The following is a 24682-nucleotide window of genomic DNA, read 5'->3' as shown; positions in this document are numbered from 1 at the left end:
GGTGTGGATACTTGGGAACACCTTATCCCAAAGGCATGGTCTCCTCTGGACCTCACCTAGGCTCATTTCCATCCTGAAACAGTGGCACATTTTAAAAGATTCGTCTTTTTGTAATGGCAACCTGCCATATCTTTTCTTTTGTAACCTAACATCAGGTGTGCCTGTTTCATGAAGGAGTGTAGAATCTAAGCGTACGGAAGGGTATGAAGTTTGCTGCGGTAGTATCAGAAGCCTGGTCCTGGCTCAGTCCCTGGACCCACCTAACATCGCTCCCAGATTTCACCTGGGGAGAGACATGGTTGTTCCACTCCAGAATGGATGTAGAGGCAACAGAACACGTATTGTCTATGTGACTGAGAAATGGGCTTGTAGGACAAGGCACAGACCCATGCAAAAGGTGACTGGAAATACATTTGCGAAGCCCGTGCTGGTCAGCAAGGCAGGCAGGATCACAGACCACCACCCAGGTCAGTGTTCCGTGCTTGAGCTGAAGTGTGCAAACTACTTTGTTGTTGTTGTTGTTTAAAAGCTGCAAGGAACTTTTAAGTGGTTTCTTGCAAAGTGCTTACTCTCTTTGCTCTGAAAGGCGTCACAGTTCTCGGTTCTGCATCCTTTGAGGACCAGTGATCTGATTTTGGAAAAAAGTTTAAGCAAACATAGCAGAGTTAACCGGGCAGTTCTACAGACTGCTGAATGCTCACGCCGTCCTTTGCGGCAGGCTTGGCAGAACAGGCTAGGGCTCATCTCTCTCAAATGACCCTGTTGCCTCATTCAGTCTGCTTTTCCTTGTGATTTACCACCTAACGGGAAGGGAGGAATTATTACAGTACTATTTAACATAAATAGCCCAGGCTTACACGCAGAAATGTGTAGCGTGAGCACAGGCCAGCTGAGGAATCAGGCTCTTCAACTCGCACCTGAGGCAGCTGGCAGGGCAGTGCTGAAAACCTCCCCTGCCGGTGATTTACCCCACTGGGAGTAAATAAATAATACATCATCATTTACTTATTTTTTTATTCATTTACTACTTAAAAATAATCCCTGTGATATGTCTTTTTCTGGTACTGAGGAGCAGAAATAACTACATTAGAGTTTGCCATTATTGTAGCTCAGGTAAAAAGGTCTTTTCTATTTTCAGTCTGACAAAGATAAACTGTAGTAGATTTCAAAGCTGAATGCTATCTAGAGCTGTTATCACAACACAATCTAGCCAGAGGTAATGACATGTCAGTACCAACTTCAATTCACCAAGCTCTGCAAAGTCACTCCTGTTTTTAAAGGCATTTGACTCACATCAGTTAGAACTGAAACCCTGAAGAATGGATTCCAAAGTAAATATTTATAATGGAGATTATATTCACTTAGCATTTGTATTATTGTAAAAGCACAGAAAATATTGTATGACTCTATGGTTAGTGCAGCTCACTTTGATCTGTCTGGCTGTCATTAATCTCATTCCTCCCTTATCTGCTCTTTCAGCACCTTACTTAGCCACTCTGCAGCTCGACAGCAGCCTGTTGCTACCACCGAAGTACCAAACGCCCGCCAGCCAGACACAGCCGGTACCTGGGAACGCTGGACCTGTGCCCCCAAACTCAGCCTGTCTGTCGGCTGCGGGGGCAGCGCCAACGGGCAGCTCTTTCAGCTCCACCCCCGGCGGGGGCACCACGAGCCTGCCCGCGGGGAGCAGCTCGGCCTCCGGGTCCTCTGTTCCACAGCTGGCGGCATCTTCTGCAACACCCGGCGTTAACCAGATGAACGTGACCGCTACGCCCGGCTTCAGTGGGAACGTCGGGTCAGGGCAGAACACCAGCACTGGGGGAAACACAGCAGAGCGTGCGCAGGGAAACGCAGGTCCTGGAGGAGAGACGGAATCGGGCCAAAACCTACCACAACAGCAGGAAGGACAGGAAGGGTGAGTTACTTCAGTGCTCAAATCACTCTAAAGTACTTCTGATGAAATTCACCATTCACCTGCTGTCATACAACTTTTAGCCTTTTGTAAATCCTTGAAAGGAGAGGAGCCTCTGCCATGTGCAGCACTGCTGGCCAGGGGTAAACAGAGCAGGGCCCATTTTTATTTGTTTGTAGTAGTTACTGATAAAGGGGAGTTGGAAAAAACACATCTCCCTTTTTTCATGACAAGAAACAAAGCTTGATTCAAGTGCATGAATATGAGCCGGTGCAGGGCCGGCTGAGGTGCCTCAGGATGCTCCCCGGCCTGCGTCTGCAGAACAAGGGGAGCATCAGGTGTCTCGCAGGTTCTGTGCCGGATCTGCTGGCTCAGCCTCACCTGCGCCAGGTACCGCAGGATGTGTCCTGTGCCTGAATGCAACTCCATTTCCCCTGGAATGTTAACAAAGTGCAATCCATGGATTTTTTTTTTCTAATTTGCTTGCAGTGGAAGTATTTTACAAGCAGGTATACTGTGAGGAAACAGGATTATATTGCTGTTACTTTAAAATACATTTTAGTGGCACAACTTTTTTAAAGGCTTCGTTATAAATAGTCATCCATCAAACATAAAAAATAGGGAAATGTTTTTTAAGATCTTATGTAAGTAACTTCCTGAATGGACATGGTTTTCATTACTATCACAATAATGCATATTACTAATAGTCATGATATATGTTACGGAGTTCCTGAATCTTAAGTGAAAAGCCCACATCCTGTTGTAGTTCGGGTTATCCTGCAGACAGCTGTTCACTGGATCTATGCAAAATACTGTTTTATCAACTGCAGCATGATTTCTGACAAAATCTGAGCTGCCTTTTATCACTTACAGATGTTGAGCCTCCTGTTCGTGGTTGAGGCATGGAGGAGTGTTTTACCAGTGAAAAAATGTTCAGTTGCTCCTTCCATTACCAATGGAGCTTTGTCTGGAACTAAACAGAGGACTTCAGTCTCCACGAGTATTACTCGGGCACTTTTCCTCACTTCTCAGTTCCTGCTCTTCCTCTTCTAACTCTCACAGCAGCAAACCCTGAACAGCAGCAGAAACCAGGCATGCACACATGGAAAAGCTCACAGAGCTAATATTAGTTAACTTTTCTGTATTCTTCAGACGTAATCTATTCTGATTGCATTAAATGAAATGTTAGATTTTGTTAAGTATCTTTAATGCATAATTAATAAGAGGTGTTTTGGATTAACAGCTGCATTGAGTAGAAGTCATCTCTCCCCAGTCACTGTTGTCATGGTTTTTGGTTTTGCTTCTGAACTTAAGAATCGGTGACTCCCCTTTTCGTCCTGTGCTCCAGCCTTGCACGCCTTTACAGAACAACAAATTGACAACTGTAACTTGCCTTTGAATTTACCGGTGTATGTGTCTCCAGTGTTACAGAGCGGGAGAGAATAGGGATTCCCACGGAAGCGGAGTCTGCGGACAGCAATGCCTACCCTCCCGCCGTCGTCATCTACATGGTGGATCCTTTTACCTACACTGCAGATGAGGAATCTGCCTCAACCAACTTCTGGCTGTTAAGTTTGATGAGATGCTACACAGAAATGTTGGATAACTTGCCTGAGAATATGAGGAATTCTTTCATTCTCCAGGTAATTCTGCCTTCCTCTTCACACTGGAGAGTCATTCTATCCCAGCATACTTTTGATAAGTACACTATGCTAAAAGATACAAAATGGAAGATAATATATAAAATTACAAACATGCTTTGTAAGGTGAGGTTTACACATGATTTTGTTGACCCTACAAATCTATATATTAAAAAGATGCTTGCTTTTGTTTTGATGAGGAAATGAATTTGAGGCAGCCAGTTCCCTTGCATCCAATCGGTGACGTGGTTCTAGCAATCCTGTCTACTAGATGCTTCCTGAAGAGGGACTTCAGTTCTTTTAAGTTGCGACTTCTGTTGCCATTGCCAAAAGCGTCCACTTGTTCCTTTGATTACTTTGCACGTTGAGTTGTTTGCTTTTTATATTCTCTTGATTTATACTGTTTAATCTAAAAGAAGCATGTGAAACCAGGCATTTAATGCATAATTTAACTATTGTGTTGTTATTATCTGCTGCTTAAAAATAATTTACCATGTAACTTGGCATATAATAATAGTTCCTTACTATGGAATTACTTTAAGAATTGAATTTGTGCAGTCAGAGCTTGGCCGGTTGCCCAGAGTGCCTGCATCCTGTCCTGCCGCGGCTTTCACAGCCGCTCGGCCCGAATGAACGGGGGGAGAGCGGGAGGCTGGAGATGAGGAGCTGTGTGTGTGTGACGTGAGTGATTTCCGTGTATGCTCAACTTGGCTTAAAAGTGTTTTCATTCAAATTATTAACTACAAAAAAAAATTGGGCATGGAAAACGTGTCATTTTTGGTAATCCTGACCTCATCGTTCCGTGAAATGATGGGGGAAAACTCTCACCAAAATATTTCAAGCTTGGGGAGGAAGTGAAAATCAGATTCACAACTTCATATGGTGACAGACCACAGGTAATTTGATCGATTCGGGCCTGAAGATACTAAAAATATAATAGCCACTGATATCGAATGTCTGAAATACAAGAACACGGAAACTATACTGAAATCATATCGTAGTCTGTATAGACAACAACTAATGGGCTTCCCAGCTCTAGTACTGCTCATTTTCTAGGCACTCAGCAGTTGTTTCTCAGAAGCTGTGGCATTTTGCCAGTTTAAGTCAAAATAGTAGACAATTTTCCCTAAGTAAAGAGTAACATAATATAGATACCAGCACAATATTCTCCCTGCTGTACCACAGTATACACAAATACACAGTTATTTCCAAGCAAATAAAACCCAAATGTTTATAGATTTGTTACAATTCATATACAGAGTGGAAAAGCCCTTCTTCTGATGGTCTTGGAGAAAAGTTGTCTTTTAAAAAGATACAGTTGCATTTAGTAAGGAGAATATGCTACCAAAGCTCCAATGGTTTAAGCAAGAGCCATAGAGCAGAAAAAGTTTACTACTACTACAGTATTACTACTGAAAGTATTTGTTAAAAGAATCTGCTTGGGTCCGTTAGTGTTAAATACAACATAAGTATCTTGTATTGACAGTTTCTGCTCCAAAAATCTCACTGTTCAAACGAAAAGACATTTCACGGCCACGTGTAGGACATTGTATGTCTTACAGTACATTAAAAAAATAGTTTGCAGGGCTACAATTCTGATTTTAAAAAGGATTTGAACTGAAAATACTATTTTAGTTACACTTTGTTTGCTTCTGAAGGCATGTTGTGCCATTTCTCCCCCTGCTCTTGCTGTGCAGGAGGCTCCTACCCACCCAGCTCGCATCTCAGGTCTCACTCTAGTTCTGTTTCTTGCTGAGTGCACATACACATTTAGTGTCTTGCTTCACATTACTTTCTGAAACAACTGAACAGCAGCGTAAGATTGCTGAGATTCCACTGTTTACTAAACTGAAAAGGAGAAATAACCACATAAATCGTTGTAACAGAGTCTTAATTCTGTTCTCCACAGTCTCCTTTAGGAATGACAGCGCAGTGCTGGTTCCCACATGGACAGCAGACAGTGATTCTGAGCACAGACCATAAGCAAACCTGCCTAAACACAGCGTTCAGGATGCCCAGACTGTGTAGGAAGGGCCACCCACAAATGAAGATGTTTAGAAAAACAGTTCTAAAAAAATCAAGTGTTTGAATATGGGTGTTTGGGTTTGGACTGGGGATTCAACAATAATAACATCAAAAACTCCCCCCAGGTTTCATGGTATTGCTTTTAATAGCCGCTAGTACTTACCTGTGGTGTACTTCGGTAAATGTCATACTTGTCATGAATGATGTGCCGTTCTCACATTACAGTGTGAATGAGAAAAGTAGACTTCAGAAAAATAAGACTTGACTGGGGAAAATAGTCTCTTCTTTTTGAGTAGTTGATTGCGTTTCTCATTCAATTATGTTTATATCACGGAAAGCAAAATTCATTTATAGTTCCTAGTGAGCTGTTTCTCAGCTCTCATCGCTGTATTAAAGTATTACTCGGTTATTGTTGCCTTATGAGAAGATACTTCTGTTATACTGGACAGTAGGAGTCTCAACTTTCTGAGAGATTTTGTATCCTAAATACATCATTGTAACTCAAACAGCAGTTTTGGATCAGGCAACATAGCGGCTGAATGTTGCAGCCGTTCACGCAAAAGGGCGGTAGCCCTGCCGGAAAACTGACCACCGTGGCCAAAGTGTCAGGCTTGTTATATGACGAGTGAATGCGGGAATCAGGTTTGATATTAACAAAGAGCTCTCTGAAGGCTTTCAGTCACGTTTTATTGTTTATCTGAATCCTACAGATTGTGCCTTGCCAGTACATGCTGCAGACAATGAAGGACGAGCAGGTTTTCTACATCCAGCACCTGAAGTCGCTGGCGTTCTCGGTGTATTGCCAGTGCCGGAGGCCGCTGCCCACCCAGATCCACATCAAGTCTCTCACGGGCTTTGGCCCCGCTGCCAGCATTGAGATGACCCTCAAAAATCCTGAGGTTAGTGTCGGTGTCAAGGAAATGGAAGCCTCTTAATAAACTGTAACTGCTTTTCTCAAATATCAAAAAAAAAAAAAAGAGCAGAGGAAACATTTTTAGGAGTGTTCTTTTCAAGGTATACAAGACAATGATAATACGAAGGGAAAAGGTAAGCAAACACTAAATAGAAAGTAGTAAGAAAAATGTCAGACTACTTGCTTTCAAAACCTTTTAAGCTTCTGGTTTTGAGTCATAAAGGTTAAAGATCAGTGTGAGAGAAGAGAAAATGTACGCTGTTACTTGCCATTCTGAGACATTTTGTAGTTTTAGTCTAAAGTGCGCCTACAACAAAGTATTTATGTCCAACCTTTATTTATATACACACTTATATTATGAAATAGGTTCCTATGCCTAATTACAGAAATATTAAATCCCTGAGGTAATGGAGAAATCCCCCTATTTCAATGGGCTTATCTTTCATCTGTTTACTAACTGTCAATATTCAAGCCCTGTTTCTGGAATTTCAGGGATTTCAAAAGAATAATCATCCATCCTAGTCTCCATGAATGTTTTTCGTGCTTTGAAAGATAATGACAACTGTGAATGTCTTGAATGTATTTACTGTTGCAAACTCACATTTTTCTGTACTCACTGCCAGTCTGTCTTTGTGGGGTTTTTTGCATTAAGTAGTTTTGGATGTATCTGCTGCTGATGGTGTTGACTTTGTTGCAGAGGCCCAGCCCGATCCAGCTGTACTCGCCTCCGTTCATACTGGCCCCCATCAAAGACAAGCAGACAGAGCTGGGAGAAACCTTTGGAGAGGCCAGTCAGAAATACAACGTGCTTTTTGTTGGATATTGTTTGTCTCACGATCAGCGTTGGCTTCTGGCATCCTGCACTGACCTTCATGGTGAACTGCTGGAAACCTGCATAGTTAATATCGATTTACCAAACAGGTAGAAACCTTTATTTTTCACCTTATATCTAGGTGTGTAGTCACCATCTCTCTCATTAGTTTCTTGCACACCCCTTCTAATCATATTTCCTACTGATGTGATCATGATGATGTTATGGTGATAATATTTCAGTTGGCACTTTTATAAACTGCAGAGGAAAAATGTTACTGTATTATGCTTGTTTTACAAATGCTACCTACACATCTTACCTTCAGAAACAACTGGGATGTTTCTCAGTACACTGACACCTCTCGCTTGTTACTGCCATAATAGTACTGAAAACAAACTCATAGTTCTGTGACTGGTTAGCAAAACATAAGTTAGGCATAGCACAGCAAGCACTAGAGAGGGCAAGGAGGGAAATAATTATATAGAATAGAAATGTGAGTATTGTCCTTGATTCTCTTCTCAGTTTTCTTCTTTTCTTCCTTAACCTGCAGGTCAAGGAGGAGCAAGGTGTCTGCCCGGAAGATCGGTCTGCAGAAGCTCTGGGAGTGGTGCGTTGGTATCGTGCAGATGACATCGCTGCCCTGGAGAGTCGTCATCGGGCGGCTCGGCCGCCTGGGCCACGGCGAGCTGAAAGGTACGACATGTGGGTGCTGTCCCTGCCGGGGGCTTTGGAATGAAGACAAGGCATCACGAACCTTAGAAACCGGAAAATAGAGAGTGGTAACTTAGCCTGGTGCTGAATTTTCCTACTGGTTTGCATTAACAATTTGCTTGTTTGTGCAGTGGGTTTGACGCTACTCCTCGTGTTGTGTGGGTGGTGTGCACATTAACTAGTACTGGCACAGCGTATTTCCAAGTGAAGTCGGGGGTTTCATCACATTAGAAAAAGATCTGAACGGTAGTTTTCCTGTCAGAAATAGAAACAGGATTCAATTCCGATACCTAAACTTTAACTAAACAAACAAGGAATTCTTGCAAAAAAAAGTTACTGAACAAAAAAAAGAAAGTAACTTTTTACATTTAATTTAAATCCATGCATTCATCATCTTTTCTTCCATTTCTAATGGCTGTGGCCACCCTTCAGGTTTGGTTTGGCAACTGGCTGGAAGAAAATGCGATTGTGAGAGGGTGCACTCGGCCTTCTCCCATGTCCTGTGTTGGAATATGAAGATGAATTAGCCAGGACAATAAAGACATTTGCCGAGTGTTTGTCGTTTTACATTAATAACTGCAGGAGACGTGAATTCCTCTGGTCAGCACATTGTTAGAGATTCTGTATTTCATGAGATGGGGAAAAAATGGAAAAGCAGTGCACAGTAAATAAGGATTCAGTCTGAAAGCACAAAGAAATACTCTAGGGGGAAAATGCAGTAATTAAATGCCTTCTCCCATGTAGTACATGCAGGGCAGAAGAGCTGCTGCCTGCGCTGGTGGGGGAATTTGGCATCCATTACACACAGGAGTTAAATGGAATGAAGGCAGGAAAATAGATAAAGAATTTAATCGGCAACTCCCTCCGTTTGGACACATAATGTCATTTACATGGCTAAAAGTAGTTTCTTGGATGTATGTCTACACCTCCACTGAAATTTCCTTTATTTAGTGTATTTAGTTTCCTCATAACAAAGTTGAACAAAATTTCTGAGACATTGAGTGTATGAACTCCTGTCTCTTTGCTTTGCAAGTATTCCCGTTGTGCCAGCGCGCAGAGCCGTGCACCCTGTTGACACGGGGAGGCAGCCCAGAGCAGGGCAGCGTTACAGAAAAGCCAAGTGTTACTAACAGTTGGTGGTTTTTTTCAATCAGAAGCCCATGATGTTGTATCGTTTCAGACTGGAGCATCCTCCTCGGGGAGTGCTCCCTGCAGACCATCAGCAAACAGCTGAAGGAGGTGTGCCGCATGTGCGGCATCTCGGCGGCCGACTCGCCTTCCATCCTCAGTGCCTGCTTAGTTGCCATGGAGCCCCAGGGGTCATTCGTTGTCATGCCAGGTACGTTTCATCCAACTATTTAAATGCAAGTGACACTTTTCGTCTTTTATCACACTTACCACATAAGCACATGAAGAAGCCCTTGACCAGCATGGCTAACTGCAGTAGAAAATAGCTTGAGCCAGCAGAATTCCCAAAATCACCATGAGGAGCTCGGGCTCCTGGGGGCGGATTGCTGAATGTCACTGTCACACCGGTGGCCTTTTCCCTCGGGAGGTCGTGTCTTCAGGGAGACCAGTTCTCAGCAGCTGGGATGTGAGGCTGGAACACGCTCTGCAGACACTGTGAGAGCCGGCAGCGGGAAAGAGGAGCCCGTGTAAACGGGACTGAAAATGAACCTGCTTTGCCTTTTTGTATGCGTAACTTCTTTGTAGAGTTCTATTATAAGCAGCGGTCCACAGAGTTAAGTTGAAATAAAATTAAGTTTTGAGGTTCCCTTTATTTATTTGTTGTATTACTTAAGCACATACTTTTTAATGTATGTGGTAACATATCCTTACAAACTACTCTGGCTTTTTAAGTTTAGAAATAAAAGATTACTACGTGGAACAGAATTAAATGAGCTTGTAAATTACTCAGCAAGTTGAATAATTTTCAGAGCAGAGGTTTTGTAACATGGGAAAACAGATGACAAGTTATGCATTTTTCATGTCAACCAAAGTGGGCGGCATTGCATACTTGTACAGATGTGTGTGCGAACATGAAATTTCACTGGCACATTTAACAAGTAAATCTTTGATAAAGGGGCAGCAGAATGAAAGGAAAGATGAGACATTGTATGGGAATTCACGTAGCTAAACATTATCTACAGCTTGTGATCTTAATTTCAAGCTCTTCTAGTAATTAATTCTTTTTAAGATAAGAACCTTCAAACACTTGCATTAGCTTGCAAGCCCAGATTAGCAGTTAACTGAGCACAGAATGTGCATTTTGAAGATGATGCAAATTAACGTCTCTGCCATTGCCTCTGTTCTGGAAGACGCTGTCACTATGGGGTCGGTGTTTGGCCGGAGCACTGCGCTCAACCTGCAGTCGTCGCAGCTCAACACCCCCCAGGACGCCTCCTGCACCCACATCCTGGTGTTCCCGACCTCCGCTACGATCCAGGTGGCACCAGCAAACTACCCCAACGAGGACGGATTCAGCCCCACGAATGGTGAGTAAACACCTGTCGGGTGTGAGACGCTTGCGAGCGCTCGGGGCCCGTTCAGAACATCAGGGGAGCTGTACCAGCCGTGGATAAAACCGAGTGCACCAGGGTTTTCCCCCAGCCCCCAAACCACCCCATTTCATTTAAAGAGAACAGCACAGTAGTGTACAGCTACAGGATAATACACTCTGCTTTTTTCTGAGGTCTGTTTTCAGACAATCCCACTGATCTGTTCCAAAAGCGATACTGACTGATCAATACGCAAAATGGCACAGCCTATAAAACGCTTTTTCTTCTTGTTGTAACTTAATCAGGCCAGCTGGTTTTTTATAGTGCTGGGTCACCTCATGCCCTGTTGTGGACAAAGTTGGTAGGGAAAGAGGTACTTGGTTTAGGATTTTAATTTTCCTGTAAGGCAGGCAAAATAGACCCACCTGAGAATTCGTGATGCCGGCAGTGGGCTTTTGCAAGTGCTTTTAACCTATAGTTTGTGTCAGCAAGACTCTGGTTAATACTTTATATCAAGTAAGTCATTTCCTCCCTGTTTTGCCATAAATCCCTAAAAAGGACTGTAAAATAATTTAAACCAAGAGTAACTACAAACATTTACAATAGATAGACTTTCTGCAGAGGGAAGTTTCAGTATAGAGAGGAAGAAAATCCCCATTTTTAATGGCAGCCTGCTCTGATCTGTTCCTCCTGCCATCCCCGTGGCCTCCTGGCGGGGACATCCCCTCTGTCCCCCCTGGGCCCCCATCCTGCCCCAGCGCTGTGCTCACAAATATTTAACCTGCATTCACCTGCCCTTTAGTGCTTCAGATGCTAATTAGAAGCAGGTACAAGAACCGGCGTTTTCCAAAATGGTGTTAAATTTAATTTTCTTAATTCTGTTCTACTTAATGATTAAACTGCTTCCTCTGCTATTAGCCAGCTCGGTTATGCTTTGGAGGCGAAGCAGAGCATGACAGGAGTTCTGGTTTGTTTGCTGAGGTTGTAGGGCAGCAGTTAATAAACTAAGTTAATTTGTTGCTCTTGCAATCCAGTATTTCTCTGCAGAAGATGAAGAAAAACAACCACCTGCCTATTCGAGCACTAGGACTTCGTGTGGAATTAGTTCAAGACACAGACATTCTTTTCCATTTTCATGCAAATTCTTCTTTTTCAAGATAAATTATTTATTATATGTACAAATGCTTTACTCCTATTAAGGGCTCTGTGTGTTTTAGTATAAATTTGGCTGAAATTCTAATTCATCCAGTTAATTCAGACAGCTCCCACTGTCCCTTTCTGTCTAAAATGTACTCTGAATGTCATTATACTGTTAAAATGTCTTTGCCTGCTGAGAAATCTGAATAAGGAGAAAAAGCCCCTATAAGCTGTATTGTGATACTTGTATTATAAGTTTTTGCTCTGTGTTTACAATGTCTTAGTTTTCCATCGTTTATGTTACTCATGGTATCATAACCTGTTTCAAACGACTGAGCAATGGAAGGTACTTCTCACAGAATGCAAACAGTTTCACTGTGTCTTTATGCCCTTCCCACCAAATCAAAATAGCACATTATGATAGCACAAGTGTATTTAATTTCTGAGATGACAGGAAAATTTAAAGGCTGTGTCCCAGGAAATGCTGGTGCAGTATGTGAAACCGTCATACAAGTGCGTTGCCGAGCGGGAGTGACTCTGGGAGCGGTTCCCCGGGTGCTGCTGGGATGTTTCTGCTCCCCGATCGGGGAGCGAAGGTGCCGGGGCGGGCGTGCGGCTCCCACAGCTGAACAGCAGCGCCTGCCCGGGTTGTTTAATGGTGTTCAAGTGGGAGGTTAATGGATTTCTGGGGCTGACTGCACACAGCTGTCATTTCCCTCTTACAAAGTTCAAGTTGGATTTTTATTAAGTTGGTATGACAGGATTCCTGTTCACTCTGTGACCATTGTTAAAATTCATGATTTTAGTAGATGTCTGCCAACTTTTCCTTTCAAGTGTGTGTGGTTGCAGTCACAGGTACTTAGAAGGATGAAACAGTAAAGTGTTTATCTGTGCTTGCATCGATCTCAAGGGTATCTAAGGAGAAAAAGGAATGATAATAAATCAATGGAAATGGTAATAAATTACAAAAATTTCTTGACAAAAATGAGTGCAGCACATTGGCAATTGTTTTTCTTTCTTTTCCTTTTCAGATGACATGTTTGACCTCCCGTTCCCAGATGACATGGACAACGACATTAGAATTTTAATAACAGGGAATCTTCACTCTTCACCAAATTCCTCCCCCGTCCCTTCCCCTGGCTCACCCTCTGGCATTGGCGTGGGACCCCACTTCCAGCCCAGCAGGGTAAGGCTGCAGCTCCTCAGGGCATGAACTGCTCGAGCACAAAAATACACCCAAATCCTCCAATGAAATGTTTTTTCCTGTAGATTCTCAAACATAATTAGGTCAACAGCAAGCAGAAATTAACATGAAAATTGAAGGTGCTGGTTAAATCCTATTGTAGAAGATGCCTCTGCCTTGACTATTTACATCTCTAGAGTTAATTGTTAGTGTAGAAGATAATTGAGAAGGAGGGGAGAGCAACTTTATTTTTGTGTGGCAGAGCCATATCTAATCGCCCTGTATAAATTTAATCTGTCCTTATCCCGTTTTTTTCTTACAATCATATGGAATGTCCCTGGCACGAGGGGACAAGTGTTGGAGAGAAAGGGAGATGTGACAGCTCAGTTCCCGTGAGTTTCTAGGGGAGGCAAGAACAGTGATAATTCTAATGATAAAACCCTACCCATGGAAACTCGGCAGGTGCTGGATGTTTATGCAAATGTTGTTTTCTAAGCAAAAATTAGCCCAGAGCACATAGTGTTTGTAAGTTACTTTTGTTTGAAGTGAATTTTATAAAGCTGGGTCCAACTCTGGTAGTCATTTACAATTACTTATTTTTGGTAATTGAAGGTATTTTTTTGAACCAGCTTTAGCAGAATCTGGATCATGTTTGACGGAACTCTTTTACTCATTCAGCTGTGCAAGAGATACTCTTAAAATGGTTCCATCACAATTATGTAGAATGTTGACACTCCATAATTTCCTGTGGAGAATCTTTATTCTAGAAATAGTACATTTAAAGCAGTAGCTTAGTCCTTCTTCACTAAATAATACAGTACTTCATTAAGGAGACAGGTGAACTTTTCTTCAAGAAACAGATAGCCCCATAGATTTAAAAGTTCTGGTGCAGTGATGTGTAATGATTTAAGTGACTGGATCTAGATCTGTGACTATCACCAGTGGCTTTAAACAGTCTTAAGAGAAACTCCAGATGTGGTGTGAAAGGAAGGACAGGACACATACTTAGTGGAGGTGCACGCACAGCTGATACGTGCCCGTGAAGGACAATACTTGAGCTCTGTGACAAAGCCCTGCGCTTTTCTACATGTAGAGAAGAGTTTTCAGGAAGATAATTCTCAGTCCCTGGAAATGACTGACCACAGGGGGGTAGTTTCACCACCTGGAAGCAAAAACATCCTGCCTGTATTTTCCTTGCAGCCTCTGCCCAAACGCTTCAGTGCTCAACTTAATACAGTCTGTGAGTGAAAAGTTACTTCTGCGTCGGTTGCAAAAATGCTAATGCTGCATTTAGTGATCTCAGTACACAACCACCTTACCTTACGTTAACACTCCAACCCGATTTTCAAAGGGTACATGATTGCGCGTTACTGTCACTTGGTCATTTCAAACTGCTATGTGGGCAAATTGAAAGCTTTGAATTCTGCTACTAAGCCCTCCAGCCATAAATCACAGTTCATCACTCATTACAGTTTCTCTCTTTTATTTAGTTCATTCAACAGTCTCTACTCTGTACCACTTTTAGTAATAATGCGTTTACAGAACTCGCTCTCAGTGGACTCCATCCAAGTGGCTTAAGAACAGCACTGAAAGGTTAATGACCAAAGCGCTTGGAGGCCTGGACAAGCCATTTCTAGATGAACCTGTCAGAGTAATTCAGTTTAACCATTAACAAGGGCCTCGTAATTGATGTGTAATTTTTGGTTTTAAAAAAGCAACAGCGTGTGATCATTACCTTGTGGGTCGGGGAAGGTCAAGCCTTTGCCCATGTAACCCGTAATTGATGGCTGCGGTTCCGCAGCGCCCGCCCCGATGGCTCAGCAGCAGGGTCAGGTTTGCTGCTGCAGCGCCCGCAGCCGGGTGAGCTGCCGCCTCCTCCAGCTTTACAGAGGGGGTAACGTGTTTTGATTGCTCATCAAGATACTAGTGCTGGAGAAAGACTTGCGTGAAGGATTAGGAGTGCAGGCTTTGTGATTAAGCCACTCTCTGCACAGTAGAATCTTTTGTAATCTTTCTCCATCCCCCCGCCAACCTATTGACTTAAGCTGTGTACGGATTAAATGAACTATTTCACAGGCGTCATCTGGGTCTTCCCTCTATGGTATAAAAGTAAAGAAGAATAATAAAAGGTGTTTCCAAAAAAACAAAGGCATTTAAAATAGGAAAACACTCTAGAATGACAGTCACCCTTTCTGATGCCTAAGGAGACCCTTGCAGGTTGGCTAATGTGGTCCATGATAGATAAGGATACATATATTGTGTATACACTCTGAGGATGAGGTAGGCAAGCTCACCCCAGGTGCTTCTGTCCAACCACCTCAGGTATGAGGGGTTCATTTAGGTTTTATTGTACAGAAGTAAAATCACAAACATATACTGACAGCGACTCCAATGTCTGATGAAATGAGGTTCACAGCTGGTTTCTCATTGTGTAACTCTCTCCTCTCCAAATAACTCTTTGGTCCATATATAAGAATATGAGTAACTAATACTGCAAAAATACAGTATATAAATAAATGAATAAGTGATATAAGTTGAAAAGCAGGACAAGTGTCCATAGCAAGGAATAGCAAGTGTAACTTTATTTTTTCCTGAGCTATCAGTGTAACTAACCTAAAAGCAAACACAACCAAACTTACAAAGGTGCAGATACCTCCTGTTCTTCCATATTTGAGTGTGCAACGCATCCTTCCACTGCAGCCGTCAGGCAGACCCACAGTGCAGACTGCTGGGTTTGATATGGACAGGAAAAGCCTGTGAGGCTTTACCAATTTAAATTGCATGCTGGTCTGCTCTGTGCACACGCACAGCAGCTGCTCGGGTTCACGGCCACAGCCCTGTGCCTTTAAGTTACACTGTAGTATCAGATTCCTCATGTACTCGGTTCCGTTTCGGAGGCTGCCATTGCTGTTTGGGGATCTAGAAGTGATTCTGGAACATCAGCCTGGAGAAACCAACTCGCAGGGCAAAAAGGAAGGATTAAGCAACTTTGACTAAGATTCATGACTAAGGGTAGCTCGTTAATAACAAGACAGAACTGGGTTAAATACTGAGTAATTAGTAAAATCAGTGTTCACAGAATCCCAGAATGTCAGGGGTTGAAGGGCCCTGGAAAGCTCATCCAGTGCAATCCCCCCATGGAGCAGGAACACCCAGATGAGGTTACACAGGAAGGTGTCCAGGCGGGTTGGAATGTCTGCACAGAAGGAGACTCCACAACCTCCCTGGGCAGCCTGGGCCAGGCTCTGCCACCCTCACCGGGAACAAGTTTCTTCTCAGATTTCAGTGGAACCTCCTGTGTTCCAGTTTGCATCCATTGGCCCTTGTCCTGTCACTGGTTGTCACCAGAAGAGCCTGGCTCCATCCTCCTCACACTCCCCCTTTCCATATTGATCCCCAGGAATGAGTCCCCCCTCAGTGTCCTCTTGTCCAGCTCCAGAGCCCCAGCTCCCTCAGCCTTTCCTCACACGGGAGATGCTCCACTCCCTGCAGCATCTTGGTGGCTGCGCTGGACTCTCTGCAGCAGTTCCCTGTCCTGCTGGAACTGAGGGGCCACAACTGGACACAAGATTCCAGGTGTGGTCTCCCCAGGGCAGAGCAGAGGGGCAGGAGAACCTCTCTGACCTACTGACCACCCCCTTCTAACCCACCCCAGGTACCATTGGCTTCCTGGCCACAAGGGCCCAGTGCTGGCTCATGGTCACCCTGCTGCGGGATGTGATGACATAACAAACGTGCCTTTTCAACTGTTCTTTCAGAGCCAAGGGGAACGTCTCCTTTCCAGAGAAGCCCCTGAAGAACTGAAGCAGCAGCCTCTTGCTCTTGGATACTTCGTATCAACTGCCAAAGCTGAGAATCTTCCGAAGTGGTTCTGGTCATCCTGTCCTCAGGCACAAAACCAGTGTCCCCTCTTCCTCAAGGTCCGTTTTGGTATCCATTCACACGGGAAGAATTCCATTTATAGCCTATGAATTTTCTGTGAAAATGTTGGCTTTGCATATTACCCAAAACTGTGGCAGTACTGGAAACAGAAATGCAATTTTAGGTTTAAATTTACTTAAGATACCTGGCTATTAAAACTTAATTCTCTGTCCCTCCCTTTTTGGAGCTACAGATGAAGTTGCATGCTACACTTTAAACTGCCTGGTTTTTTTTTTGTGAATGAGTAGTCCAAAGAGGATGTTTCAGTTCCAGCAGTTAAAACAGTCAGCAGAGCTCCAGGCAACTTCATGAATTCCTTCCATAAGCTTGTCCTAGATTTGTACTGGAGAGAAGGAGCCACCACCCTTCCCTACACCACCACTCCCCAGCCCAACACAATTGCTCTCTCAGATCTAGGCTGAATTAAATGTTTAATTTCACTCGGAACACACTGTTTTGATTTGGACAATTTTTAATAAAAGCAAAGGGCTGAATTCATGCAGTGACTTGCACACCATTCAGGGAGCAGGGTGCTGTCTCCTTTGTGCCGCACAGCACCGCAATTAGGAAACCTGTATGGCATGGGAGGCGTAGGGATTGCAATCAGCTTTGTCTGATTTGGATTAAGTATTTTTGAGCAAAAGTATTTCATCTCTAATGCGTGGGCCATAATTAGAGGAGCGCGAATTAGAGGTTTTGCCTCGGGAGCTGTGTGGTGGATTAGGCTGCCCACTGAAAGGCTCATGTGGCAGCTCTACCCCCAGCACGTGATGGATGTGAAATCCCTGTCCTGCTCCTGTGCAAACGAACACACAGGCCTTGCTCCGGAACCACGGGACGGCCGGGAAAGCGTGCGGGCGGAGCGGGACTAAGGCTGCGGGAGGTGTTCTGGCCAGACACCCCCCTCCGGCTCGGGATGGTTTGTTACTGAACATCAGAAGGAGCACTGACACCTCTGAGTGTTTCCTCTCACCACTTCGGCCCTGACTGACGTGAAGGACAGAATTCCACACTCCTTGATTCCAGTCAAAAAGAGAAGTCAGTTTATTCATAACTATGATCATTATGGAACTTGGAAATACACATGGTCATGGTGGGTTCAGCAAAGAATTGCCAACTTGCCGCGTTGTCCTGAGACAATTCAGGATGTGTTTGTTCACTGTGGATCTTTAGAAGTCCTGGCTGTATGAAGAGTTAATTTGTGCTCTTTTCCTTTACACAGGCCTCATTGCATCACCACATCTCTGTAGCGCAGACAGATGAGCTTCTACCTGCCAGAAATTCTCAGCGAGTTCCTCACCCCCTTGACTCTAAAACCACATCAGATGTTTTGAGGTAACGCCTTTTGGTTTTTTGTATTTCCTCCCTAAGGCTGTGGGGACTGAGCTCTGAAATTTCAGACCTTTACAACCTGGCAAAGTTATTCCTTAGCTTTATCAACAGCTGGTAGCTCTACTCTGTCCTACATGTCTCAGTGCAGTGGGCAATTCTTACGATAGCTGCTGCCTCCCCCACCAAAGAGCAGGACTTTGAGGGTTACTTCATCCGTTTTCCATGCAGAACTATGGACAGGAGATGTTCAAACAGCTTTGCCTTTCCAAGCGGACACCATGGTTTGTCTCCCAAAGATTGTTCTGTTTACCTGGTGGTCTCATCTGGACTGGTTCAATAATTATTTGTACTCACCAAATCAAACTGATTTATAGAGGAGATAAAAGTACTCTCCTGATAAGTGTCTTAGGGTTTGGGATATAAAGGAAACATTCTTCCTGAATTAATACAGGCTTGGGTAGTGTATTGTTCAAGATGACTAGAGGACTGTTTGCCTCCATTCCACCTGTTGGGGCGTGAAAAAAGATCTGGTTTATGAGACAGCATATACAGGGCGGAACACACCAGGGGACAAACACGTACACTGAACCAAGCAGAGAGTATCAGCAGGAAACATGAAGAGTAACCTAATCTAAGAAAATTGGTGGTGTCTTTATTACCTCAGCAGATCTTAATTTGCATCCTCTTAGAGGCCTGAGCTGTCACAGTGTCCTGGGGCACTGCTGTCTTGGAGTAAAAGGATGGTGCAATGCACAGGGAAAGAACGAGGTGCAACAGTCACCAGTTATGACCTGAGGAGTCTCATCAGAGACAGGATCACACAAGGGTGATCCAATACTGGCCCAGGTTGCCTCAGACTATGGAACCTTCATCCTTAGAGCTGTTTGAGACTTCAGGCTTTGAACACAGTGGTATTTGAACCTGTGTGATTCTGTAATCTTGACTGCGGATGGGGAGGGCTTACACTGAAATAGCTTTATTAGAGTTCAGGCATATTAAAACTCAACATTGGCACCAGTGTTAATGCAGCCGGGTGGTCCTCGTGATGATGTGCTTCTAGGACAGACCAGAGATATGGTTAAGTAAATCTAGAAAAGGAGTAACCAAGGGCAGTTTGATTTGTCTCTGCAGGTTTGTTCTGGAGCAGTACAATGCACTGTCCTGGCTCACGTGTAACCCGGCCACTCAGGATCGCAGCTCCTGCCTTCCTGTCCACTTCGTGGTGCTCACTCAGTTGTACAACGCCATCATGAATATACTGTAACCCATAGAAAAGCACTTGTTCTTCTGGCTTATTCTCCCTTCGACCTGAGAAACGTGCCACAGTCTGCAAAGATCACAATTTTGCTTCTCTTCAGACCAGTCCTGTGCTGTGCTTGTGTTCCTCCAAAAGCACATGTGAATTCTGCAGTGTTCAAAACTAAATTACCCATCGACATCTCTGGCAGCTTCAGTCCAAAATCCGAGAACATCCACGAACAGCGAACACAAGAGTAACCTCAAACCAGTGTTAGTTTGGTGACCCAGTAACTACTGGTCAGTGTGATTATTTTTTTTATATCTATTTTTTTTAAGGACGACTACAGTATCTTTTCACATTAGGAACTCTGGTAAACAACAAAGAGCAGTTTCCAGTCTGCAAGTAAAAATACCTTGTAGTGACCAGTCTGGGTTGGCCAAAACTTTGTTGTTTGTTCATCATAAACTGGGACTTTGCAGGAGAAAAAAAACCAACCACACAGTTGTAGTCTCATATAAATATTGGAGTTTCTGTCTACCTGGAGTTCCTGTCAGAGCGGATTGGGATGAATGCATGCATTTGTTACCTGTCCATGTAGATATGAATGGTCTGGAGATACTTTATTTATTTTTAGGTTTGGGGGGGGTAGGGAGGGATTAAATTATAAAGGACCAGGAACAGTAGAATATCTGAAAAATCCAGCTCCGTCCTACCGTAGGGTTATTTATCTACGTGCCTCTCACTCTTCCGACCTAGAAATCAAAAATGAAGCTCGTAACAATCATTAAGTCCAAGCTGGGAAAGGAATCGTGTGCTGGTCAGGACGTCCTGTGGTTCAGGGTTCCAGCAAGACCTGGCCGGCGCCTGATGAAGGACAACACTACCTAGTGGGAGAGGAGTGAGAGAGAGGTAGGGAGGAAAAACACTTTAAAGCCCAATGGAAGGGCAAAGGAAAGTGGTAAATTAATCTATTGTAGAGCTATGATTGAAATATATTTCCAGGAAATTTAGCGACGCTAGAAAAGTATTTACTGAAACCCAAGTCGCCCTTTAATTCTGGGCAGACTCGTCCATGTACATATCCAAAAAGATGGTTTTTGTTTACACTAAATCAGTTACAAATCTGGTGTATTTTTTCTGACTATAGGAATATTATTTCAAAGAAATAATTTTTAAAAATTATATCATTAAATTAGTACTTGAAGTTATACCACTGTGGTGGCAAAGTTACTTTGTTTAGTAAAATGATTGCCATTGTAAAGGTTAATGGCTAATTGAAGTATTTTTATGACTCCTTCATTCCAGGCTTCAAGGGGTTTATATTTAAACTCCGTTGTTAGTGTGTGGTTGCACTGTGCGGGGCAGGGGCTGCCCGTGGAGGGGTCGGCACTTTGGTGGGCTGTGTGACCTACTCGGTATCTGTGGAGAAAAACCGGCAAATTTTAAAGTTCTTCCAAAAGACTTTCACGTTCTGGTTGAAAAAAAAAAAAAAAAAAGAAAATCTATGGTTTTAAAAAGTATTTTTCTTGAGATGATGTAACATTTAAAACAAATTATATAAAATAAAAAAAGAATAAAAAAAGAATTGCTGTGTAACGAGAAGGCGGAGTAACCTGTAAATGGGTTTTGTCCTTCTCTGCACCAAACCCCCGTGCGGGTCTCCTCTTTGCAATGTATAGGTTAAAAAATCTGATATCAAACCATTTGTATCTAATGTGTACAGTGTAAAATTGACTTGAAAAATATTGCAGTACTATTTTTTCTTAATCAGAAAAGACAATTCTCAAGGCCTTTTGAAGAGCATAAAAAGATGAAGATTGTAAACTTGTATAAAAAAATCTAACTTGGGGAGGAAAAAATGTAAAGTAGACATTTGTAATCTTTTACCATTTGGGGTTATTTGTTCCCGGGACTCATCTGAACTTTGGATTCTTATTTTGGTTATTCTTTTTAAACGGGCCGTTTTTATCCAGGGGTTTTTCTTCCCCAGAAACCTGGTTCTAAGCAAAACTGAACAATACAAAAAGGGCAGCGAGGAGTAGTTTTCATCTGGTGTCTTTTATTTAATTTTTTTAAGTTAAGAGAAGCTGGTGACATATTTATACGTTTTTGTGCAAAATAAATGAATGGCAATAGATTTTAAAGAAAAATCTTATGTACTTCAGTGTGAAAAGTTCTGTATAATATTTCCCTTAAATATGCATTATTTTACTTGTGAGTTTTTTACTGAATTAATCTGAAATGTACAAGCCCTGGCTTTCCTACAGACTGAAGAAAGTTATTTTATTTTCTTTTTTATTTCTAACTTTGGAAATTCCTGCCGAAATCAGATGATGATTACAGTGGTTTGAGCTGAAGGGAGCGGGAGGGGGCGGGGAATGTCCAGCATGCTTGGATGTATATTTCAGAACCTTTTATAAATGTAAAGGCTGTACATTTCTGGGGAGTTCGGAATTTCTTTTTGGTTTGGTTTTTTTCTCTGAGCATTTTGCAGTGAGCTTCTTTTATATATAGCCGACAATTTGAAAGAAAACAGACAAAAAAAATGTGAAGTTCATTTTAAATCTACAGTATATCGCTGGTACAATACACTAAAAAAAAGACTTTGATAAAAAGAAACAATAATAATAAAGACCTCCATTTTAAATGTCATTCATATATACCTTGTGGATGAGAGCTATATACTTTTACACACTTTTTTAGATGAATAAATTATTGAATTACTGAAACTGTTGGTGGAGTTCTCTTCTTGTGAGTGTTTTGAGTTGTAGCACTGCTAGAGAAGGTATCGATTCCACGGGAGATGAATAGGGGCTGTTCCATATTTATTGACATCCGAGACACTCGGTGCTGCCCTCCCCGCGTTCCGTGTGCTTCACCTGACTCCATCGCAGGGTCACGGGACTTGTGAAAAGCTATGAAGGTTCACACTGCAACAGCACATTTCTTTAAAATCAAAGCAATATAGAATAGTCATTGTACTTCACATCGTGTCTGTTGTGAGAGGAAACGTGGTGCCACTGATGTAAACGTCGAGATGAAGAGATTTCAAATTCCGCCACAGGGGTGGGTGGGAGCAGCCTGGGATGAGCTGCTGACACATGGGCAGTAGCTGCTTCACACCAGCAGCTCTCATCCCAAGAGCTTCATCAATTACAGACAACATTTCTCTGTATGGAGCGGGTAAGGCTGTAAGAGATTTCAATGGCGTATCGGAGTCTTGTGTCCTTGTGCCAGCGGAACACAAAACCAGACCTGGGCTCTGGGGTGTGAATCCCCGGCCCGGTTGAGCTGAAGATGCGACTGGACACGTCCCTGGGCAGCCTGATGGAGTTACAGTTGGACTGCTGGACTTCAGGAGGCCCCTTCCAACCCAGACATGCTGTGTTCAGCACATGTGCAAAACAATGCTAAATGAACAACTAGACTCAAGCCCTTTCCCAGCGCTACACCTTAACAAGACCAGAGGTCTATTTTGCATTCAGCTCCCATACGAATAGCTCTGGAGAAACTTAAAACAGAGTCTTCAGGTAATATGTACTTTTCTGTACTTTAAGAAGTGACAAACCTGTGACATCCCTAAGTACACTTCAGATACTGCATCCCTTGCTCTACTCTGAAATGAGAAAAAACAAAAGCAGACCCGGCCTTTCTTTGCAGCGGTACCCGCACCACTGGCTGAGAGTCATCTGCTTCCAGCAGTGCTGACCATCAAAATCACGTGAGAGAGTTTCTGCAAACCCAAAAATGCTTTCAGAATGCTGCCTGCTGGCTCGCAAAGTGTCCAAAAGATCACTCATTTTCCATGAAGAGATGGAGCCCACGCTTGGGTCCGGTCACAGCTCCTGTCACGGGGTCCAGGAATTGCCTCTCAACTCCAGGGCTGGTTTAATGGCCACCTGGGTTGCCTCAGTAGTTGTTATTTCTAAGCCCACTAATTGCAGTGCATCTTATTTCTAAATTTAAAATTACATAGTTTCAAAGACAGTCCCTAAGATTTTTCCCTTTCAATTATTTTTAAACTTTCAAGCTTGTTATCTTCCAGTTCACTTTACTATTGGTAGATTCTTAATAAATGACACTGTATAGCTAACTTGTCCAAGTTCTGACAGAATAGTCACACTGCAGCCTTCTACTGTGAGTGGATGGAATTACTGCAGAGCAATACTTCTAAATGGATGTTACTTTGTGGCTAAGACATTGGCTTTAAAGACTAAAGCTACCCATTAAATGTTCTGTGCTTTGAGGACTGTAAGGAAGAATTTAATAGAAACACTAGAATCTCGGTTGATTTGTAACGATAATGTAATATTTACGACAAATGGGTACAGTACTGTGGTCATGGTCTCTTTAATAGCACCGAAGGAAGAAGTTTTTAAAGATTAGGCTGACATTAAACAACTTTTTCCAACTGCCATTTCTATTTTTGGCAAAACATGGCCACCTGAAAACACTTCAAGCACGTGGGGAAAGCATCAGAAGCCGGGAATGGAAAGATCAGGTTGATGGTCAGTGTCTCACCATTTACAGTGGAAACAGGAACAGCCCTGAGATCCCAAACCAAAGTCTTTGGTCTTTAACAACAACATTGTATTCATACAATTGCGCTGCTTCCGCTTCCCTGTTTTGAAGCCAAACCTTAACGCTTGTACCAAATGATATGGAGAGATGGTGGTTGATGTTTCACTGACTGTTCCCAAGTATCAAAGCAGCAGCCCTGTGGGGCTTCCAGGACATACAGAAACCTCAGAGCTATTTTAATGAAAACTGAAATACTCTTCAAAACCTTCAACGAGAGGTCACCAGCTTCTGTGAGCAGCCACCTCTGAACATGGATCACTCTCGGCTGCTGCTGGCTCAGACTCGCCTTCTTGCCTGTAAGAACTGCCCTTCAGAATGATGATGCCATTAAAAACCCCAAAACTAAGTCATAAAATGCTTCAGCGCCCCTCCCAGAGAGCCAACACATGCACTGTGATTGCTAAAACTGACTACAAAGTCTTTCTACAAGAACACAGTCGTGGTCCTGCAACACGAATGAGGGCAACACCTGCCCAAATTTACTCGCTGCCTCCCTCGTTTCACAGAGAGCATGCCTGCATGGCCCAGAGACTGCTTAGTTACAGAACCATTAATTACTAAATTCTGACATGGATCCGATGATACTACAACAGCCTTTGCTGTCCAATCCTGCTCTGCTCCCCAAAGCCAGGTGTCACTTTTCAGTTCTTAACCAACCTTCTGCTTCCTGGCCACCCCCTCTGCCTTTCCATCCCACATCGTGGTTTCCGTCCCGCCACACACGCACCTTTTTCTGTTTGACAGACGTTTCATTTCAGAAATACCCGCTGCCGCAATA

At 43.2% G+C, this 24682-nt stretch overlaps 1 protein-coding gene across 1 annotated transcript in view; it reads left to right on the top strand.

The window, feature by feature from the left end:
* Positions 1-22046, top strand: part of MED13L (mediator complex subunit 13L) — a 189856-nt gene extending 167810 nt beyond the window's left edge. The window contains exons 21-31 of the mRNA XM_082065976.1: positions 1480-1915; positions 3336-3555; positions 6288-6476; positions 7188-7411; positions 7852-7994; positions 9193-9351; positions 10331-10507; positions 12679-12833; positions 16589-16750; positions 17974-18086; positions 19215-22046. Of these exons, the coding sequence (XP_081922102.1) occupies positions 1480-1915; positions 3336-3555; positions 6288-6476; positions 7188-7411; positions 7852-7994; positions 9193-9351; positions 10331-10507; positions 12679-12833; positions 16589-16750; positions 17974-18086; positions 19215-19347 (2111 nt within the window). The 3' untranslated portion in view covers positions 19348-22046. The remainder of the gene's footprint in view (positions 1-1479; positions 1916-3335; positions 3556-6287; positions 6477-7187; positions 7412-7851; positions 7995-9192; positions 9352-10330; positions 10508-12678; positions 12834-16588; positions 16751-17973; positions 18087-19214) is intronic.
* Positions 22047-24682: the final 2636 nt, after the last annotated feature.

The sequence above is a fragment of the Streptopelia decaocto genome, assembly GCF_964273445.1.
Source record: "Streptopelia decaocto genome assembly, chromosome: 15".
NCBI lineage: Eukaryota > Metazoa > Chordata > Aves > Columbiformes > Columbidae > Streptopelia > Streptopelia decaocto.
Note: the sequence above shows the minus strand (reverse complement) of the source record. Positions and strands in the feature narration are given on the sequence as shown.